Source organism: Stegodyphus dumicola, chromosome 12 (assembly GCF_044657685.1).
Source record: "Stegodyphus dumicola isolate Sdum_Otavi_A_Nest chromosome 12, ASM4465768v1".
Classification (NCBI taxonomy): domain Eukaryota; kingdom Metazoa; phylum Arthropoda; class Arachnida; order Araneae; family Eresidae; genus Stegodyphus; species Stegodyphus dumicola.
In genome coordinates, this window is record NC_140779.1 from 64666281 (window position 1) to 64688295 (window position 22015).

At 32.1% G+C, this 22015-nt stretch overlaps 1 protein-coding gene across 2 annotated transcripts in view; it reads left to right on the top strand.

Moving 5' to 3' along the window:
* Positions 1-22015, top strand: part of Ddr (discoidin domain-containing receptor 2) — a 933786-nt gene that overhangs the window by 778340 nt on the left and 133431 nt on the right. For both annotated transcript variants that reach the window (XM_085806493.1, XM_085806492.1), the window contains one exon: positions 21109-21340. In XM_085806493.1, the coding sequence (XP_085662619.1) occupies positions 21109-21340 (232 nt within the window). The remainder of the gene's footprint in view (positions 1-21108; positions 21341-22015) is intronic.

The window sequence follows — 22015 nt, forward strand, 5'->3', positions numbered from 1 at the left end:
TTATATTTCTAGCTTCTGTTTTGTCAGAATCAAAAGCAACTTTCCATCTTGCATTTCGCAAGACATATCTTATTGAATATTAAATAAAACTTCACAACTGAGCACTCACGTTACAGCTAGTCAGGTAACTTATTTTTGCAGTGGCGAATTTATTTCCGTTGAAGTTGCTGCTCCTTTTATAGCTGTTTAAAATGAAACCGTCTACCCAAATAAAAAAGTTTGAAAATGCCAAAGCAAAATAAACCCTTTTCACACCAAACTGAAGATCACTTATTAACATCTGATAAGTTATCTAGAAATCAACTGTAGCAGATTTAGTAGAGTTTATTAGATTAGGCGATCCAAAAATCTAATACATGAGGGATGCAACCCGTTCTTTACGTAAACTCAAAATGTTATTGCTGACATTTATCTAAAATGCAGCATAAAGAAGACTACGGTAGTTGATCTGTATCTCCCGTGGTCTTATATTTGTTTGCCATGAAATTATGTCAGTTATCAACAGATTAAATTCATTTGAACCCGAACATAGCTTTCAGTGTAAGAATTATAATATAATAATATATAGCAATTTAAAAATATGCACAGCATAAATTTGTTGTAGCATTTTTAATAAATATTTTGAATATACTAGTATGAATGTTGGTTGCGTCTTCATTATAGTAGATACTTAATATTCATTTCATACACTACATATTGAAAATTCCTGCTTGGTATGTAGAGTCATTAGGATTTTGAAGTACGAAACACGAAAAATGAGCATTGTCCTCTCCGGGACCTCTTAAATACACGCTGAGTGTGCTACCATTACACCACGAAGGTATGCAGGAAGAAGGGAGAAAATATATTATAGGTATTGCCAAATAGCCGATTCGAACTCAAACAATTTACTCTGGGTAAAACAAAGTTACTACAAGTTTTTGTAGCATTTTCGAGAAATAAACAAATATAAAATAAATGTCTTTCGTTTGTAAAATGTCTGCTACATTTTACAAACGTAATCCCAAGATAGTACTTCAGAGCGCAAAAATTTATTCTATACTTTTGCATATAATTATCAAGTCTACAGTTCTTTAATAAAACTGGAGCAAAACTAATTTTGTAACTTTGTAATACGATTGTCGATTTAATTTAATTTCAGTTTAAAATTATAACTAAAATTTTTTTTAATCTTCTTATTAGTGAGTGCTTTATGTAACTATGATTCTTTAAAGTTTTAATCATTTTTCTAGAAAAAGATGGAACAATTCTGCCAATTGCATTTTATTGGCTCTTCCATCTTACATCTGAATGGGCGCCTCAAAACTTACATTAAAGGTTCTACTATCAACCACATAAATACAACCTTTTTAAAAACCGAATTCCAATGCTTACGCTTATCAGCACCCCTGCACTATTACTTGAAGCGGAAAATATCTTCTGGACCATCAGAGATTAAGACATTCTATATACCGTTAAAGAACTATTACAGTTTGTTCACTGAATATAGACGACTCAAATTGAATGAAATGATTCTCGGAAACTGCTATTTTCAGATGCAGTTCAAGAGATGATATTCCCTCTTCCATGCCCTAAATTCGGGAGTAAATAACATAACAATCACGATAACGCAGTTCAGAAAGTTTTGTGTCCATTCGCCTGTCACAGTTCCCCCTTTCCCAAATAATACGATTTGATTTTCTTTGCGACTCCCCGCTCCTCCCTCAGCCACCACCAACTCCCGGCTGAACTATGATGGCTTCTCCATCCCCTCCTTGTGACACGAAAGGAAGGCGAAGGAGCATGAAAGTAGAATGGGTGGAATAAAGGTCCATTTCACGAGGGGGAGGAAATGGGAATGAAACAGCATCTTGCCTCAACCGTAATGCGAAAGGCATTTCGTAGGATTCCTTTCCCAATACGCTATTATTGAGATTTGATAGTAGTAAGCTGGACCATGGCCTCTTTCATTCTTCCGCTGCGACTGCTGGAGGTAGATTCAAGGACTGATTCAGCCCCTATAATCCTATGAGGATATTAAAAGTAATATGCATATATGCGCATATATATTGCATATATATATGTGCGTATATATACGTATACATACTGCATATATATATGTGCGTATATATACGTATACATACTGTATATATATATGTATGTATATATGCGTATATACTCATATATACATATTTAAACCTGAGACCTATTGTTTGGTACGTTATTTCGTAGCATTACAATATGAGAACAGTTGGCAGGCATATATTAAATGCCTAATTTTTTTTATAAACAAAGAGATTCGTTTCTCAATAAATAAGCCAGACGTATTATGTCCTCCTTATAAGTTAAATTTGCTGAAAGGTTTACTCAGATTAGTTTTTAATTTTAAATGAAGAACACTGTTACTATACATTCTGTACTTCATAAAGAACGGATATACATTGCGGGCTTATTTGTACAAGTAAAAATTATCGTGGAGAAAAAAGAAAAGGCAAACTGAATTCTCTTCAGACTTCGTAACTGTATTGGGGCTAATGTTTTATGGGAAAAAACCGTGTTTTCAAATTAAACAAAATATACAACGTTTTGGTAGTATTCTGAGTCAACGCTGGTGATTATTTTAGTATTTCTAACATTTAATTACATAAAACTGAAATACTCATTTTGAGATGTCATGAATTGCACCTTCAAGCAGAGATTCTTGAGAAATAAAAACTATTTTAAGGGTCAGTATTAGGACGTTTAAGGGAGCGCAAATGTGCAAAAGAAGCTCGCCAACGTAAACTTTAATAACTAGGTCAAAATTAGCTCTATACAGGCTTTGATTCTCGATCATTTCTGTGCATCATTATGCCAGATTTCACAACTTATCTACGGAATAAATGAAATAACATAAAAATAAATAAGTAACAGTGATAATTTTATGCTCATACATTTATAAAAATCTAAGAGCTAAAAAACGAAGCGAAAGAACACCGTTAAGATCGTCTTGCGATATCAACTTACGGCTCTAAAATTAATCAAACGGTATTTTCGTGTCATTTGGATGATGTATTCATCGGTAATCATCCTTGCTTCCAACCACGAAGTAATTCATTATTATCAAAATTTTCCCAAATGAGTAAATACTTAGCTTCGAATCAAAAACTATTTCGATCATCAAAGAATGGTCTCAAATAATGAAAGAAGTGTCACGAACTGCAAACCTATAAATATTAGGATTCTGAGTGGGACACAAAAAGAACCATTTACAGATAAACACACTACTACAATTGCACAAAAAAATGGGGACAAATTTCTGTTGCTTTCTTCTTAAATGTTAGTCAGCTTGATAGTCTGTGAAAAGGTCTTCATATTTTTTATAAATTAACATTAAATTTCCGATTAAATTGAAATCGGTGTCCCTTTTAGTAGCAAGGTAATATTGCTAAAAGAAGGCAGAAAGCTAGGATTTATTAGGGACCATTTATATAATTTTTTCTGTGAAAGAAAATTTACAAATTAAACTCATTCAACCAGCTTTAGCCCACATTAGTGGCCAAATATTTAAGATCGCTGAATACCATAAGTTCGACCCAGGTTCGGTACCAAGTTAACTCGCTAGCTGAATGCTTGTTTTTCCCATTGTAATGTGAATGCGGGCCAGTTTCCCTTAGAATATCCTCCACGAAAGCATCCCTCCTCTTAGGTAGATAGTCTTTGTGTGTTTTGCCATATTCCAATAACCATCAGCCAATTTTAGCCCTTGTTGTTGGAGGGAACTAAAACCAAGTAAGGTGAAAAGGTCTAACACGTAGGGAAATAATTGCCATTTTTTATAATGAACTAATTATCTACATACAGTATTTCTGCTCTATAATTACTACTGTCTTCCGTGATATGTCATGACTGCAGAATTTTGAGATTGCATTATTCTGGTATTACGTCAACTTCTATGAAACTGCATTTTTTGAAAGCCATTAAATAGGATAACTAATGTGTAATTTATTCCTCATATAACTCCATAACGTAACCCTCGTGGGTCAGCTTCCATGTGTTTTAGTTTCTAATATACACCATTGCAGAAATTCCTTGGCCAAACGAAGACCACTCTTTTATAGATTGTAATACTGCAAAAAAAATTATATGTTAATAAACATGTCAACCATAAAATATAACTTGTAATAGTTATGATTAGTCCAGCACAAAGCAGCTATCTGGATATCATGTACTAAATGTTTCCGTATACGGTACGTAATAGATACAAGCGTGGATATTTATTGCCTGCGTGTGTCCATTTAATAACTTGCAGATGCCCTTTATGTACAGAAATAAAAGTCAGTTCAATATTCCAATCGATGGGTTTCGAATAACCAAGAAGTGAGAATCGATCGCTTTTTCTCGAAAATTGAAAACGTGCTGAGGATTATTTTCACATTCAAGGGATGGCTGGAGAGCGATAAAGTGGCATTACATACGTACATATATTTTCATCTTCTGTGGAGGGTGGAACTCATAAAAAGAAGGTAAAAAACAAGGACAGCCCACACTAAATGCTTCGCCTCCACTCTCTTATTATCATCCACTAGTTTTGGCCGAATTCCAATGAAAAAACAAACTAAGCGAGATGGAATTTATTTGAAGATACAGTTTGGAAACTGTGGTCGAGAGAGAATGCCTTTTGCCAGATACTGAGATGATTGAAAAATGCGCCATTTTTGAGCCGAAAATAATATTGCAAGATTAAAAATATAATTTATGCTTTTGTAAATACAATTTTGCAAGCTACTCCGGTATGATTTTCAGTTAAATTTTAACTAATTACACAGTTTCTGTTCTTTTTGAAAAGTGGATCATGTAACTGCCAAAAAATTAACTTTAATTAGCGTATTAATATAACAGTAAAATAATACGTTTGTGTGACAGGAGATTTGTTTCCTGAAAACGTATTCAAGTTTAAACTTACCATGATCTTTTTTGAATTCCCAAAGCGGGAAAACCATAATATGGATTGTTTTAAAATGATTGCGTAACTAAATATCTCTTGAATTGTTGGCTGTAGAATCACGGTCGTAGTTAAAAATGAACTGAATAAAGTAAGCGTTGAAATTGTGAGACTTTCATTCACACTATAATCTCCAGTAAAAAACTACAAAACGTATATTTCTATGTAGGGCCTCGTAGAAAAAAAATATCGTTGATGAGACAATAGGTTTGCTAAAGCTAAATTAGCAATAGAAATATATAGAAATTCCATTATCATACAGCAAAAATCATCCATGATATCAATCATTAAATTTTCGGCAAGACCGTATAAAACTATTATTACTAAAAATAGCTGCGCATGTTAATTAAAATGCGAATTTATAAAAGATAACTTTTATCTGTTGCAAAAGTATTAACTTCAAAACATCGGTTTCAAGCGGCCGTGTGAAGGAAAGGTAAAATTCGGATTCGAAGCTATGTCTTTTTTGATAACCAGCATTTTAAGATCCAGACTCAGGAAGGGGAAAGAAAAGGAAAAAAATACTTTTAATTTTAAGAATATAAAGGAATGTTTAACTCTGATTGGATAAATCCTTTAAAAAATTAAATATATTACTTCATTGTTAGAGGAGTTACTGTACATGTATGCCTCTGGCGACATTTGAGTAGTTACAAGGCCAGAAGAATGTCTCTTAGAATGTCCTCCACGAACGCATTTGTTCTCTTAGGCAGGTAGCCACAAGTGCTTAGCCATAAGTATATTAACAAAACCTAGTGACATTTGTCCATAACAGATTTGACAATTAAATTCGCTAGATTTGGTAAGTCAGCGCAGCTGCTGCTTTAGTAAACAAAAGCACCTTCAGTTATATACAAAAAAGTAGTAGTTCTAATGCCATGAATCAGGAAATATAGATTTTTCCCCTCCGTTGTAAAGAATTCCTCTTTAACAATCATCCCAATAAATTTAAAAATATTAATAATGAGGTCGCAAATTTATTTTACCTGATTTAAAAGTATTTCACTTGTACACAAGGCGAATGTATTTTGCATCTGAAGAAAAAAGATTTTTTGTCTACGCACTGGAAATTAATGTTGTTTATAATCCTTTCCTAATTCGAAGCTGACATTTTTTCCAGTTTTGCGTTTGATATTAGCATGCATCTCTTCGCAATTTTTAAGGTAAATAAGAAGGAACTCAAACTGTTGTAAATAGCATATACTGCAAAGGAAAGAAATAAAAAAAATTTGAACGTTTTCAAATTTTAACGGTCGCCTAAAAGGGATTGTTAAGGTTTACACTGTCGCTCAACTCGCAGTCAACGTATTATTACACTCACTCAGGCTAACCATTTTTTTTTTTTTTTTTTTTTTTTTTTTTTTTTTTTTTGTGTGTGTGTGTGTGTGTGTGTGTGTGTGTACTTACGCCATATACTGTTTCAATAACAAAATTACAAAAATTTTAATAGCAGTATATGTGTAGAATTCCTGATGAAGTGTTAAGTGTTGGCGTATATTTTTCTGTTTTTCTCAGTCTCTTCTCAGTTCATATTAAAATTCCGTTTTCTCAATAAGGTGGCTAATAAAACTTTTTTGTCTTCTTAACATTATTTTAAGCGTATTGTCTTATTAACGTTTTATGTGTTGACTGAAATAATTAAATATCCGTTCTTCTCAGTTAAGCTACATAAAATTCAGTTCAACAGCAAAATCACAAAATATTAAAAAACAACATATCCTATAGAATTTCCGATAGATATTCTTGCGCGCTGGAGATAAAAATATTCTATTCTGTACTATGTTTCTACTATTCGCTTTCAAATCGTTGAGTTTAATCAAAAATTCATTAAAGTTTTACAGAATATGAAATATAAAATTCATAATTGAAAATTCGGACTTCTACATGTTCGGGTAAACGACTACGTAATTCAAAATTTGATGGTTATAGGTACCATCATTTTTTCACATTGCGAGAAACATGCATATGTTCATGCAAATTCTTCATTGTTTAACTCCTTCAAAAATAATACAGAGTGATAATATTTGGTAGCAAAAACGTAATTCGCCGTTCAGTGAACCGACTCAAAAATCCCATTTCCAAACTAACAGTCCCTTTTGGGGTAGTAACTGATTTGTCAATTTACGTAATCAGAGCTATCAGAGTGAAATAATAACATTGCGAAAGAAAGATTAAAACTAATGAACTGAACGTTACTATATCTCACTTTTTTCTTTGACTACGTTTTAAGCTTGAATAGCTCCGTTCCGATCCGAAGATGAAGGTATTTTATAAATTAGCAGGAATACGATTTACAAAACGATTGCAAAAGCTAAGGAAACGATTTTCAAAACGTCTTATAAATTAGGAAACTCATTGTTTAGCAGTTCTTTCCTTATTTTCTAAAACAAATTTTAAATAAAAATAAGCATTTAAAGGGGAAAATCATTACTCAAAAATCTGAATAAATTTCATTGATCTTTTATGCACATTTAATGTTCTTAAAATACCTCAATAACGGAGTTCTGAGCTTCTACTTCCTAAAATTCAAATGTAAGAGAATATTTTAATATAACTCTTGAAACTATTTGCATAAAGGCCAAAAATTGAAAATTTTCTTGCTGTTTCTACTTTTTATCGCCATTTTAAATTCTTTCTTTTCAACCGTTTACTAAAACGGAATTTTCTTTCTGAGAAATATTATGATCCTGATTGCTTTAAAGCATTTTTGTCTTGGTAACAATTACGCGGAAAATATATTGCTGCATTTATTAACATTAGCATACTACATTAACATTAGCATACTACGTATTTGTTTTCTCAGCTTTGTAGTAATTAGCCCAAAGGGGCAATTTGCGCAGAAGGGCTATTAATTTCTCTTTTGGCATTTTGAGTCTATTCTATTTACAAATTGTTGCCATTAAGTATTAGAGCCCTGCATTATACTTAAAGGAATTAAATAATGAAGAATCTGCATGAAAGTATGTATGTTTCTCGCACTATCAAAAAGCAACGGTACCTAGAAGCATCAAATTTTGAATAACGTAGTCCTCCATTCGAATATGGGTATCTGGAAGCCCAGATTTGAAATTTGGAATTAGTTTTATTATCTATTTCATATTTTGTAAAACTTTAACGAATTTTTGAGTAACAAATTCAACGATTTAAAAGCGAGCAATGGCAACACTCTACGAGGACCAAAAAAAAAAAAAAAAACCTTTTTATCTCCAGAGCGCGGAGCTGTGTATCGGAAATTATAAAGATAGGCTCATTTTAAAATTATTTTGCGACATTGCTATTGAACTGAATTTTATGGTTTAAGTGCAAAGAACATGATATTTAATAAATAAAGGTAACACACAAAACTTCAAAAAAAGCCCCTTTGGACGTAATTTAAAACATGAAAACCTTTCAGATTTTTTATTTTAAAATTAAATGCTGTTAGTTGCATTAATTTTATTTTCATTTTCAATTTTTAAATTCTTAAGTTTCTTTCTTACTTTTTGAGCAAAAAGTTATTAGTTGATTCAAAAATATGAAATATAGAAGTAAAAATATCCCTTCCTTCCTTATCCTTCCATCTTGCGTTTCCAAGTCATTATGCGAAAATTCACTTTTAATACCTGAAAAACTCATGTATGCGACGTTATCGTTATGCGATAGTTTGTGGGTACTTTATTTTCGACCACTATATTTTGTATCACGATGTTTTAGAACTGGGACGTTTTCTCTTTGCTTTCTTTTCTACCACGATGTTTTGTGTTACGGCGTTTTCTCCTTGCGTTGGCGTTGTTTTCTCCGCGACGTCTTCGTCCGCGATGTTTTCGGCGGACACCGCGTTTTTGTGACTTTAGCCATGTGCAACATGTATACGAGCCGATTTGCCTTAGAAAGTCCTCCACGAAGGCATCTCTCAATTAAGCAGATAGCCCTTAAGTGCTTTCCCATAAAATAAACGAAACCAGTTGTCTGTTGTATAATATGTTAAATTGTTACTCTTAATTGCTTTAAGCTAGCTGTTTGTAATCATCTGCGAGGAAATTTTATACTGTGAGTTATTTATGTTGTTAACAAATATAGCAAAAAAATTCTCTTATTACTCATTAAAGATATATAAATCCTTAGTTTCTTGCTGATGATAACTCTACTTGACAATTACTTAAGGATAAATAGCACCATTTGACAATTCTTCTCAGTTTAACCAAACGATCGCTAGGTTTGAGTGAAAGTAAAATATTATTTTACGTTAGATCTGCCTACTCATCATTGACCTAAAGTAGCATCAAAGATTCATTTCTTGGTGCATCTAAAAAATTCAGTGTTTGAGGATTCTTGACTTAGTAGTTGAGAATGTTTTTATGGCTCGATGTCATACTACTTAATAAATTTATTACTTACGATTTTCTTTTTTGAACTATTATTTAGGCATAATTTTTTTTACAATATTATGTTTTTCTTTATTGTTAAAATTCATAGCTTAATCCTCAACGAAAGCTTGAGAAATTTGACAATATATAGGGTATTTTCTCCCTTCTTACAGCGTGGCTTCGTGTTACCACTAGAAGCACGTCAAGCTACTAATCGGGATGTACGGAGTTTGAATTCCTGCGAGGACATTCCAGGCTTTTAATGTTCCTACTTCGACTAATCTAATGGCAAATATAGTTTGACATTTAGTAGTTACAAAAGAATTCTAAATTCTGTTTAAAGAAATAAGTTTTAGGTTATAAAAGAATAAATTAAAAATTTATTATCAGCTATTTTCAGTGTTTCCGTAACTACTTTAAATTTCGTCCCCCAACGGTCGAACGGTAAACTCGCTGAAAACTGGTAATTCGGTCCGAGGCTCGAATTCCGCAAACGGGGTGGCTGCATGGGCGTTTTCGAGTCTTTCCCCGTGTGTAACGTGTATACGAGCAATTTTACCTTAGAATGTCCTCCAGGAAGGCATCCCTCCCTTTAGGCAGATAGCTCTTGAGACTTTGCCGTAATCATATAAAATCAAACCAAATCTGTAAATTTCTTTTGCCAAAACTATCCAAAAGCTAGCCTTACTTAATAAATTAAATTTCCTTAGAAATTTTCATATTCATCAAACTCTGTGAGCTGTGTTGAAAGTTATAATTTCAATCGTATCCTCCCAAAATTATATATAATCTTACAAATTATTTCACAATTTTTTTGTTTGTTTGTTTTCTTCGAAAGGTAATAACTGTTTTTTTATTTTTAATATATTTATTTTTATTTTACTTCTTTTGTATTATATTTAAACTGTTAAATTTTTCATGACATCACAGAATATTTTTACATTTTAAACGAGACAGCGAGACAGTCCTGTGTTAGATTTTTCCGAAATGCATTAAGTAGGTCTTTACAATTACAGTCAAATTAAAATGGTATTTGTGTTTAATTTTAAATTTTCTTTGTTGTATTCTACTATTCATTCTACTTGTTATAAAAAACAACATTGTAATTACTCATCCAGTTTATCAAATTCGATTCGAAAATATGAGAGGGCGATAAAACAGCTACAATAAATTCTGTAATTTATAGCTTGTATTAACAACTCGTGCATATGCCTTTAACCCAATATCATGAAAGGTAATAACATAAATATTGATTTCTCCAGGGAAAAATAAGTCTCTATGACTTACCAGATGAGAAATGTTACTACGTCGTAAAGTACATAAAAACGCATTATAAAATATATATAATAAAAACGAGTCCATATTAAATCTTAATATCGTATCCTAGGAAATAAAAGCAGTACTAATCTTATCTTGAAATTAATTAAAACTGTGCAAGACGTAAGTAATTAAATAAAAGATTAAAAGGAATCTCATATAACTACGTCGTTATATCTATCACGCTTGCGTTTTTTAATGTTGTGAAAATCAGTGCTCTCAATGTATTGCCCTTTATTGCAAGTAAAGTAATGAAAAGAAGACTGCATATTCTAATTTAGAATTCTGAATCAGTAAAATAACTGTGTTATTACAGAATTTCAGTTTTCTTAGCATTACATATGCGATGTCAAAAACTGTGGTTGATAAAACTTTCGCGAGCTAAATGTTTTTACTATTATATTTTACCAACCTCAAAATTACGATCTTGTTTGTGTAATAAAATAGAGAAGTATCTTAAATAATGCCAATACTTTTTTATGTAGTTACGTTCGCATAAATAAACTAAAACATACTCATTCTTTGATTATCAGTATGTGTGAGTGTAATTGCAAGTAAACGACTCACGCAGATTTCTCGATGCCGCATTACAGCATTCTTAAAATTACAGCTTTAATTAGCTAAAGAACTCAGCGTTTTGAAAGCAATAAATACATTTCCAAATAATTTAAATATATCTCATAAGCCCGAAGGAGCGTTAGCTCAAAAGGGCTATTAATTTCGTTTTGGCATTTTTCGACGATTTACTATAAACGGAGAATCACTTTTCAAACTGTTGCCACCAAATGTTAGAATCCTGCATTATATTCGAAGAAATTAAATAAAGAAAAATCTGCATAAATATATGTACGTTTTTCGCATTGTGATAAAACAACGGTACCTAGAGCCATCGAATTTTGAATGACGTAATCCTCCTACGAATATGGGCATGTGGAAGACCAAATCTGAAATTTGGAATTTTTTTTTATTATCTATTTCATATTTTATAAAACTTGAACGAATTTTTTATTAACAAACTCAAGGATTTCAAAGCGAGCAATAGCAGCACTCTACGGGGGAAAAAACCTTTTTTATCTCCAGCGCGCGGAACTGTGTATAGGAAATTCTAAAGATAGGCTCATTGCTAAAATTATTTTGCGACATTGCTAAGTGAATTTTATGCTTTAAGTGCGAAGAACATGATATTTAATAATTAAAGGTAACTCACAGAACGTTAAAAAAACGCCCCTTTGGGCGTAGTATAAAATCTGAAATATTTCAATTTTTTTAATATTATATTTAATAAATATTATTGATAATATATTGAACGTGTTTACACGGGTAACTAAAGGCTTTGTCCTTATGAAGCTCAGATCTATTGATATCCTTTCCATATGAGGCTGGCATTTCTTCATCAAAGGTTGGTTCTAAAATAATCTGCTGAGAGTATAGTGAGTTAATTTTAGTCTTCCTTAAGACTTTTTTTTATTTTTAATTTACCGTTGTATCAAAATCATTGACGAAGCCATTTTGTCAGCTCAAAAACAGAAAATTGATCTTTTTTTATTACAGTCACTTAAACATTTCCATGCCTCATCGAGTGTCACCAGAAATTTCCATTTATCAGCAGTAACGCGTTTTTCACATAATTTCATTATCATTAGATTTAAGCGTCTTTTCTAGCTTGAAATCTTTTATGAATGATCTTACTTAATACAGTGCCTAGAAACATATCAATTCCGATGCAATGAATCTTTGAGTCAAAGAATTTTCTTTCAGAAACAACTTTCTTGACATTTACTCGCATTCGAATAGCATTAGAATGAGAATTTGATGCTATTTTTTCACAATTACTTTCAATTAGATGCATTTTCCTTTCAAAATGAAATATATTAAAAATGCCTTTCTTCGAAAGGCAATAACCTTGATTTTTATACCTATTTTACGATTTGGTAACACGAGTAGTTTTCTGGGAATGTGCATTTACGTAACTTTCAAGAAATCTATCAATTTTCAGAGCCATTTCTAAAATAAATCTATTTTTCTGCGTGCTAATCAAAACAAAACAGTATCAGACAATTATATTTAAAATGCCTAATATTTATTTCAAAATGCAAACGAGAAAACTTAAATAGAAAATCATTTTCATAAATCGTGAAGAAACCTTCTGTAGTTATGACCCAAAAAAATTTTTTTTAATTTTATTTCAGATTTGCTGAAATTTGAAAGTGAAAGCTGGGAGCTTTCAGATTTTACATTACGTCCAAAGGGGCGTTTTTTAACGTTTTGTGTATTACCTTTATTTACTGTCATGTCTTTGCACTTAAACCACATAAAATTCAGCATCAGCAATATCACAAAATATTTAAAAACAGAATTCCTGTAGAATTTCCGATAAACAGCCTCGCTTGTTGGAGATAAAAATGTTACTTTCCATACAGTGTTGCCATTTCGAAGTCGTTGAGTTTGTTAATCAAAAATTCGTAGAAGTTTTACAGAATATGAAATAGATAAAAAAAAAATTCGAAATTCGCGCATCTAGTTGCCTGTACTCGGGTGGAGGATTACGTTATTTAGAATTTGATAGCTCTAGGTACCGTCGTTTTTTTCACAATGCGAGAAACGTACATACTTTCATACAGATTCTTCATTGTTTAATTTCTTTAAATATAATGTGAGTGATAATATTTAGTTGCAACAATTTAAAAAGTGAAACAGAATTTATAACGAAGCAACGCGAAATGCCGTTTCGAAACTAATAGCCTTTCTAGGCTATTAGTTATAAAAAAACGTACAAAATTATATCATTAAGGAGCACCAGGATAGTTGCGCGGAACACTTAAGTCAGTTATTTGGAATTTTGCCACAGCAGCCGCGTCTAATAAACAGCGAAACTTTACAAATTAGCTTATTTTCATTCATATGTTTATTTTTATTAATTTGCTTTACTTATAGAAAGAACAAAGAGATTTCTTAAATTTTAATTCCAGCACGAGCAAAAATTTTCGTTTCCAGTTGTTATAATACTTTGATAGATGATCACATTTTCGTTTTGATAGATGATCAAATTGATTTAATCACGATTCATTAAATTGGATTTAGTAAGAGCAAATAATCTGGATTTTTCATAACTGAGTGCTATTTTTTGAAGTGATTCAAATTCAGTCTTCAAGTTTTCAATAAAATTTCCTGTCACCTTCAAAACTTTTCATAAGCTTGTTTTTGCTACTTATACTGACGATTTGAAAATGATTTATTAAAATTGGATTTAATCATAGAATTTAGAAGTTTGGATTTTCTCCTGTATTTAAATGCCTTTTATACTATAATTCAAATACGATTTCCAGATTTTCAATGAAATTATTTATGTGGCTTTCAAAATTTTAGTACACTTATTCATGGATATTTTCTTTCAATAAACGTTAACAATAAAGATTTCAATGCAATTTAGGACACATTTCTAGTGATTTAATTATTTATTTCATTATTTGCTAGAAATTTATTCATAAAGTTATTTTTATTAGTTTGAGCAAAGAAATGAAATAATTGATTAAATACAATTCCTCTTATTCAAGTTTGATTTACTGAACATTCTTAAAGAATTCTGAAATAAGTGCTAAAAACTTAATTTTATTTTGAATTAGTCTTCTTTACTAGTTAGAACATTTTTTTATAATTTTTAAATATTGTGCCACATTTTAATAGTTTTTAACATTTTCATATTTAAAAGAAATAATATGAAATTATATTTATGCAATTTTCAGATTTTATGCATAAATTGCAGGATTTAAAATTAGTTTCTATAAAATTATTTCAAATAGAAATTTTATTTAAATTTTGGATATAAAAGATTTAAGAGGCCTGCGATCTTTTACCGAACTTTGCGTTATCTCTTAATAAATTTATATTATCCCAGTACAGTGGATAAAGTTAATTTCTTTTAAAAAAATCTTCATTTTGAGTTCATTTCGCAGTTTTTTATTGGGGCTATTTGACTAAAAGTAAACCAGGCAATAACGTCTGCGTTTTTCTACTTAGTTCTAAGCAATAGATTTATTTTCAATTTGCAAAATGGACCTAAGAAATTAGCAAGAACTCAATTTTTTAAATGAAATGCCATTAACAGAAAGTTTCTCTCAAAGTTATTGATAATGCCTTTCAAAGCTTTTATCTTGCCATCACAAAAATCATTCCCTCATTGCTTTAACCTATCGCAAAATACATTCTGGTATTTTATCTCCTATCAGTTGTTTTCTGATAAGTGATAGAATTTTTTAAACCTTTTCAAACCTATGAATACAATTCATTGTTCAGTTCTTAAAGATATCATCTCTCATTTTCGTTTGTTGGGAAATTTATAGCATATCTTGTCAGTACCTTTTGTTACTGTTACAGGCGGAAGCATTGCGGTGAAAATATCACGAATGAAAACGTAGCAAAAAAGAAAAACAACGCAAGGCGAAAACATAGTCATACAAAACATTGGGGAAAAAGAAAAGAAAGAGAAAACTTTACAGTTCTAAAACATGGAGGTATAAAACAGCTTCGTCGAAAATAAAGTAGTTCAAAAACAACGCAATTTTAAAACAACATCGTGAAAAATGTTGTGGTAAAAAATAAAGCGCCTACAAATCATCGCATGACGATAAGATCGCCGCAGACATGTGGTTTTTCAGACTTTAAAAGTTGCCAAGGTACATTCGCATTACAACTTTTAATTTTTTGAAGGTTTAAGTTTCGTTCTTTCTTTTTTAGCAAAAAATTATTAATTATTTCAAAAATGTAAAATACAGAAGTAGTAATATTTTTATGCGAATATGCATTTACAGCGTTTTAAGTCTTAAAAACACATTTATTCATTATTATGGTCATGCAATGATTTGTAACAAGATATATTTTACGACCATGTTTAAAACTGCAATAATTTTGAACCGCTTTGTTTTTATGACGATGTTTTACATCACAATGCTTCAAAACTGCGGTGTTTGCATCTTGCTTCTTTTCTGCCACTATGTTTTGTACGACAATATTTTTGTCTTGCGTTCTTTTTTCCTTTACGTTTTCGACCACCATGTTTTTACCGCGATATTTTCGGCGGATACTGCTTGACATATATCGATCAAACTATAAAAACATTTACAATCTGTATCAAAAATTACGAATCCTATGTTCAAAGAGGAGACTGAAACAATATCTTATAACAAATGGCCGCTGAACTACAATTTTAAGTTTGATTATGTAAAAATTATCCGCAAAACTTCTTCAGTTGGTGACCAATTATGCCTAGAGCGCTACACCATTCATAAAACGTCACGTTTTTTAGTTAATGACATAATTTCAATCTTGTTCTTTCCACCGGTTTAAAATTCTAAGCATGTCAGTTCTTTTCATGATTCCTAGGCAGATGGCGTTATATTTGTTTTGTTTGTCGTCCTGCTGATTGATTTTATTATCAATATGGTTATTACTTGTTCCACCTTTGCAAAAACTTTTGTTTCTTCCCTATGTCTTATTGTGCTCTAAGTTGATAGAGATTTGCTCAAACTCTACGCCAGTCTAATTTGCTTTTTTGTGAAATCTTCAAATCTATGCTGATATTATGTTTCTGTTGCAATTAAAATCCTTGAGCCATATACTTAGTGCAGTGGAACGTTTCTCTCCCAGCGTCCAAGAAAAAGAGAAAGTAAATAAACAAGAACATAAATAAATAAGAACATGAATAAATAAGAACATAAATAAATAAGAACATAAATATACAGAGATGTCAAAACTTATTAAGGTATTGCATTTCAACATAACATTTTATATGTTTGGCGTTTTCCTTCGGATATTAAAATTTCTCCAGTATCCGCTATAAGTATTTTTTAGAAGACTTGATTTGAATTACTTTTCCTAAAAAGCTAAAAACCTATACAAAGAATGACTCTGGGTTTATTTGTGCCTTGTTTTATACCGATTTAAGCTGAAATTTAAACATAAATTGTTTCCAAAAGTTAAATTATTTTCGCAACTTCGCAAAACCCAAATTAAGCCCGCATCTTTTGTTCATTTTGGGGCACATCTGTAAATGAAGTACGCGTCCTTTTTTTCACAATCACAATCTCCCCGATAAATATTTTTCACTCCCAATCCTTCCGAAAACTTTTCGCCATTGAACACGTAGCACAAAATTTAATTCACGGACGTGTATTGAATTCTTCCTTAAAAAAATTATATAATAAATTCACCTTTCGTGAACAAACATGGCGGAGGCACTGTTTTTTGGTAATTCCAGTCGCCCTAAGCGTTTATCGAAGACAACGCAATTCAAGCTAAAGGATAGAGTGAGGTTGAGAAGGAGAGGACATACAAAAGAAAGAAATGAGTTGTGGGTCATGAGCTGCCTGGTTCTGCTCATGAAAAAAGGGGACGAAGGGGGGCATAACAGATAACGCAGTGCCGTTTTCTCAAACAGGGTAGATTTCGGTTTATAGGGTACGTGATAGGGTTTTGATCAGGACGTTATGATTGCAATTTATATGCCCGGAGCATGACTAAAGATTCAGAAAGGAATTTTTTCTATTATTTATGTTTTTATTTCGGACAGACGACAAAGTAAAAAGAGAAAAGCTAATGATCCATAAGGAAACTGTGCAGTTTTATTACTTAAGTTTTAAAACTTATGAAATCAGATTGAATATCGATGACTAATGCAAATACGATATTCAGTTTTAATCTATATTAAATTTTTAAAAGCCTACTAAGCTTTTTTATTCGTCTGTTTTTGAGCCTTTAGGCGACAGATGTTTCTATTGCAATTAAAAAATTTTACGCTCTCATAAAATTCCCGTAGCTGGTTATTTTTATTAAGTAATGTATTCCAAAAAAGCATTTAGGTCCTGAATTTCGATTTCTTAGGACAAAGCGTGTGAGAATTAACAGCTAAGGGAAAATGTTGGCTTTCATAGAAAAACATAATAAACGTAATTGATTACCAGTGTTTTACAACACGCTACATCAAGAATAAAAAAAGGAACCATTACCTTGACTTTTCAGTGACTTGCTTTATCATTCGAGTACCATTCAGTTCATTGTTGAGCTATTTCTGTATCAAAATTCCATGTTTTATCAACAGCAATAATAGTATATTTTAACACATTAAACGCTATTTGTATCTAAATAAATACAAATATATTAGCCTAACTGGCTACTTCTGATAGTTTGGATACTGTGACATGCATTCATATTCTGCTGCATGTGTCTAAAAATTCTACATATAACTGGTGGTGTTATGGTGCTAGGCCTAGTGTAGTGATATGTATGGTGTATATTAATGGTCGTTCTCGTCCTGATATAAACAAAGCACAAATTACTGCGTCTGTGAAGGAATCACTATATGCGATTCCAGTTGCACAACTTTGCTCTTTTTTTCCCTTTCTTTGAGGAGGGCTATCTGATTCAGAAGATACATTCAGACGTCTTTTCAAATTCAGATACATTAGAAATGCCCGTAAATGAATCTTGGGTTCGTAATGGATTGAATGCACACAGAACCGATGATATCTTGATAACATTTATCTTCTCAAAAGGAACACTTCACAGTTCTGGAGCTTTTCGAAAAAGTACTCGTACAGCTCTTCTTAGTATGACAGAGCACAATTAACTACAATTTTAAATTATGCAAAAATTATCCGCAAAACTTCTTCAGTTGGTGAGCACTTTTTCCTTGAACGCTGTACCATTCATAAAACTTCATTTTTCTAGCTAATGGCATAATTCCAAGCTTGGTCTTTCCACCGGTTTAAAATTCTAACATAATCCTTTTCATAATTCATAACTGGTTTCCTGGGCAGATGGCGTTATATTCTTTTTTGTCGGTTCTCTGCCGATTGAGTTACCACTTCAACCTACTAAGAACGTTAAACACAACTCAACGCAAAGCGCATCGAAAGAGCAAAGCTCGCACGGAGATTTCTCGACTCTGAACTAAAAACTGAGAACTAGTGCTCTTTTTGATGTTACAAAGTTTTTTCCCAGGCCACGGAGAAATTTCCAGTACCTTCGGTTTCTCGAAACTGCTGGAAATCGTTTGCAGTAACAGTTTCATGTAAAGCCGGATGCAGGTACAGTTACACGTAAAGCCAAAAACAATTACAGTTACATATAGGGATCATATCAATTCCTGTTTTACAGTGTTTGGACCAAAATGTCGCCAAATGGTCGTTAAGTTTGGTGACATCTGGCAATTTTTCTCGAAATTAAAACATTCATTAAATGTTCTTGGAAAGGATGTTCACAAATTTTAGACTGAAGAGCAGTAAAATGCTTGTTATGCTAGTATGTTATGAAACACAATTCCACTCTGAAAATATCATTTTCTAGTACCTCAATAAGATCTTTAGTCAATTTTAGCTTTTAGAAACTTATCGAAATCTCATTGTATTGTAATCTGGACTTCTTACTTAGAGCTTAAAAAAAATCTTTAGAAGCAGGCAAAACGTTTGTTCAGTATCCACGTCCACCCTTACACGCTCGTCGAGTGTTATGTTATTTTGGAATTATTTATTGTCGTTGTAAATTCAAATTTTCATGTACGCAGAAACAAAAAAGAGACCCAAAGTTTTGACTGTAAAGTATTCATTTTAATTACCAAGTAAAAAGCTATATTAGAAGCATATACCAGAGTAATGTGTAGGATCAGGAGTTCATAAAATAGAAATAATTTTCCCCTTTTCTAAATAAATAAGTTTTAAACTAATTTTATTAGTTTAAATTAAAGCAAGCTGCTATTAAATTTTGAAGAGCATTTCCGATTTGTCTTTCTAATTCTCAGCATACAACTTTTCTTTAACTATGTTTAAGAAATGGCCTTTGAAAAAAAAATATTCTTTCATTCTCCAACCTAGACAAGTGCATCTGAAAATTTTCTACTCTGTGATCTTGTAAATTTACTGAATATTTTCAAGATGTAACAACAATAAATAACTATTTGTTGTTATTATATTGTTATTGTTATTATAATTTACTGTGTAGTTAAAAGTTTTAGTATCGTTAAAATAAACCCAAAATTTTCTCATTTCAGATGCTTCCTAAAATTAATTTCATTGTGCATTTCGTACTTTTATTGCCGCATGTTAACACTGTCTTTCTCAGCAATAAATAGTTTCCCATAAAAAGTCTAAATCTTCATAGACCCAATGATATGGCTATTAGCAGACTTATAACAAAGATATGGCTATAAGAGGCTTATCCTTATTTAGGCTTATACTTTCAAAATGTAAAGATCGTTCATAAGAAATCTTAATTGGAATTCTGTTTATAATTAAAATGACGGTACTCAGACCTATGTAGAGCCCGTTCTGGTTGACGTTTTCCGTTGAAATCTGGTATATACGTTGTATAAACCATAGCAAAAAGGGAACAGCAAACTTTCGACCACCTGGCTGAAAAGGTGAAATATATGGGAACGTAAAATTTAATTTAATCACCGCATTTATTGAATGTACATTTACGTCAGTCACGTGGTCAAAATGCGTTACGGTATGGTCACTAGTAGCGCGAAGTGTTTCTTGAAGAATTACAGCAACAAGGAGTAGTGTATGCTTTCAATTCAGTTAGAATCCGTATGCATTCTCCATAGCTATATCTTAGTAATCCCATAACGAACGTATTCACAGCTGCGGGGAACGAGAAGGCCCAGAATTCGGAAAACTTCTGGAAACTACCCGATCATTTCCAAAAATACATAAAGCAGTTCCTCCACTTGTCGGTCGATACGAAGTAGTACATCTTCTTTCATGAAGATGTTAGTCTCTAAATAGTCTAGTTCTTGTAAAGCAGGGATGACTTGCTGTTGCAGAAGTTCGCAGTAATCGGCCGGTGTGGGGTAAACGTTTTAGGGGCTTAAGGATTATATTCTTCGAAAGAAAAAGCGGTCAAGAATAAAAGTCTACAGTCACAGACTCAGAATGTAGAGATTTTTATTGTACAGCATGGGACCTGAAGTACCCCATATGCGACAGTTCTAAGTGATCATTACACCGTCTCGAACAATGTGCGCCTAGTCTGACTATAAAACTATAAAACTTTGAGTTACCAACGACTATTCTTGTCGAAAACTGACAAGGAAAATATAAGCACTTTAATACGGATTTTTAAGATGAATTTTTATATTACGCAGAGCTTGTAAAGATATCACTTTAAAATGGATTGCATAATCTTTTGTTCGTTTGCTTAATTTAAAGTTTTATATTGGTATATATTTCTTTTCGTTTGATTAACTCATAAGTTTTCACATATTTAAGCATAAACATTTTAAAAAAAATCTCTTAATGCATATTTCCTCTGCTGATGAATAAATTTTCAGCAAAAAAGAAACGGAAATCTTTCTGGAGATTCAGAACATTTCGAGTCAGAGCAATAAAATCCGTGCCGTTCCACTTTGATTTATTCAAACAAATACTAGTGTGTGTTTTCTTTTAAAATACTATTTGACTAATTTTCCTAATAATTTTTTTTTCACAGACTGGACAACGAAATCAACGGTGGCGCTTGGTGTCCCGAGCGTCAAATCAGCAAGGATGTTCACGAATATCTCGAAGTGTACTTACCAAGCCTTCATGTCATCACAGCTGTAGCCACACAAGGACGATTCGGAAATGGCCAAGGCAGAGAATATACAGAAGAATATCTATTAGAATACTGGAGACCAGGACTCAGCCAGTGGAAAAGATTCTCCAACAGGAGAGGCGTGCAGGTAAGATATACCTGAAGTTTTAACGCGGTATGTTAAAAAAATGATCTGAATCTTTTGTTCTAAAGATAAGTCTTTAGCGTAACATAGGCAGAGACTATCAGTTTCAAGCTAGAAACTAGTCTTGCTACTTTATGATGTGGCACCATTATAAAGATTCTGCCTCTTCAAACAGCGGTAGACTCGCATAAGGGTACGGCACCATTATGCCAGGCACCGTTATGAAGCAATCCCCTCCAAAGCAATTAGTCCCTACTTCCTCTTTCTTTGTCCCATTTCTGTAAGGCAACTGAGATCATTAAACTCGAGTGTTGAAAAGAGCCTAATCTTATTTGTCTTATCAAACTGCTTAAAATCAAGCAGAACAACCTTATTTTGGTGTAAATTTTAAACAGTTCAGTTTTAAATAGCTTAAAATTTAGGACAAAATAAGATTGCTGTTTTGTCTGATTTAAAGTTTTACATTGGTTTGTTTCTCTTCCTATTTATTTTTTTTATGGGCGGGCACTACCCATTTTAGGCTTTGACCACTACTAATGCTAGAATCACTGGTCATTTTATTATGGAGGCACCTAATAGGCGGTCACCATTACCTCCTATGAAGGGGCGGACAATTTACATTCATACCTTCTCTGGTATTCGATTGTGAGCCCTTCGGTACGTTAATCAGAATCACTA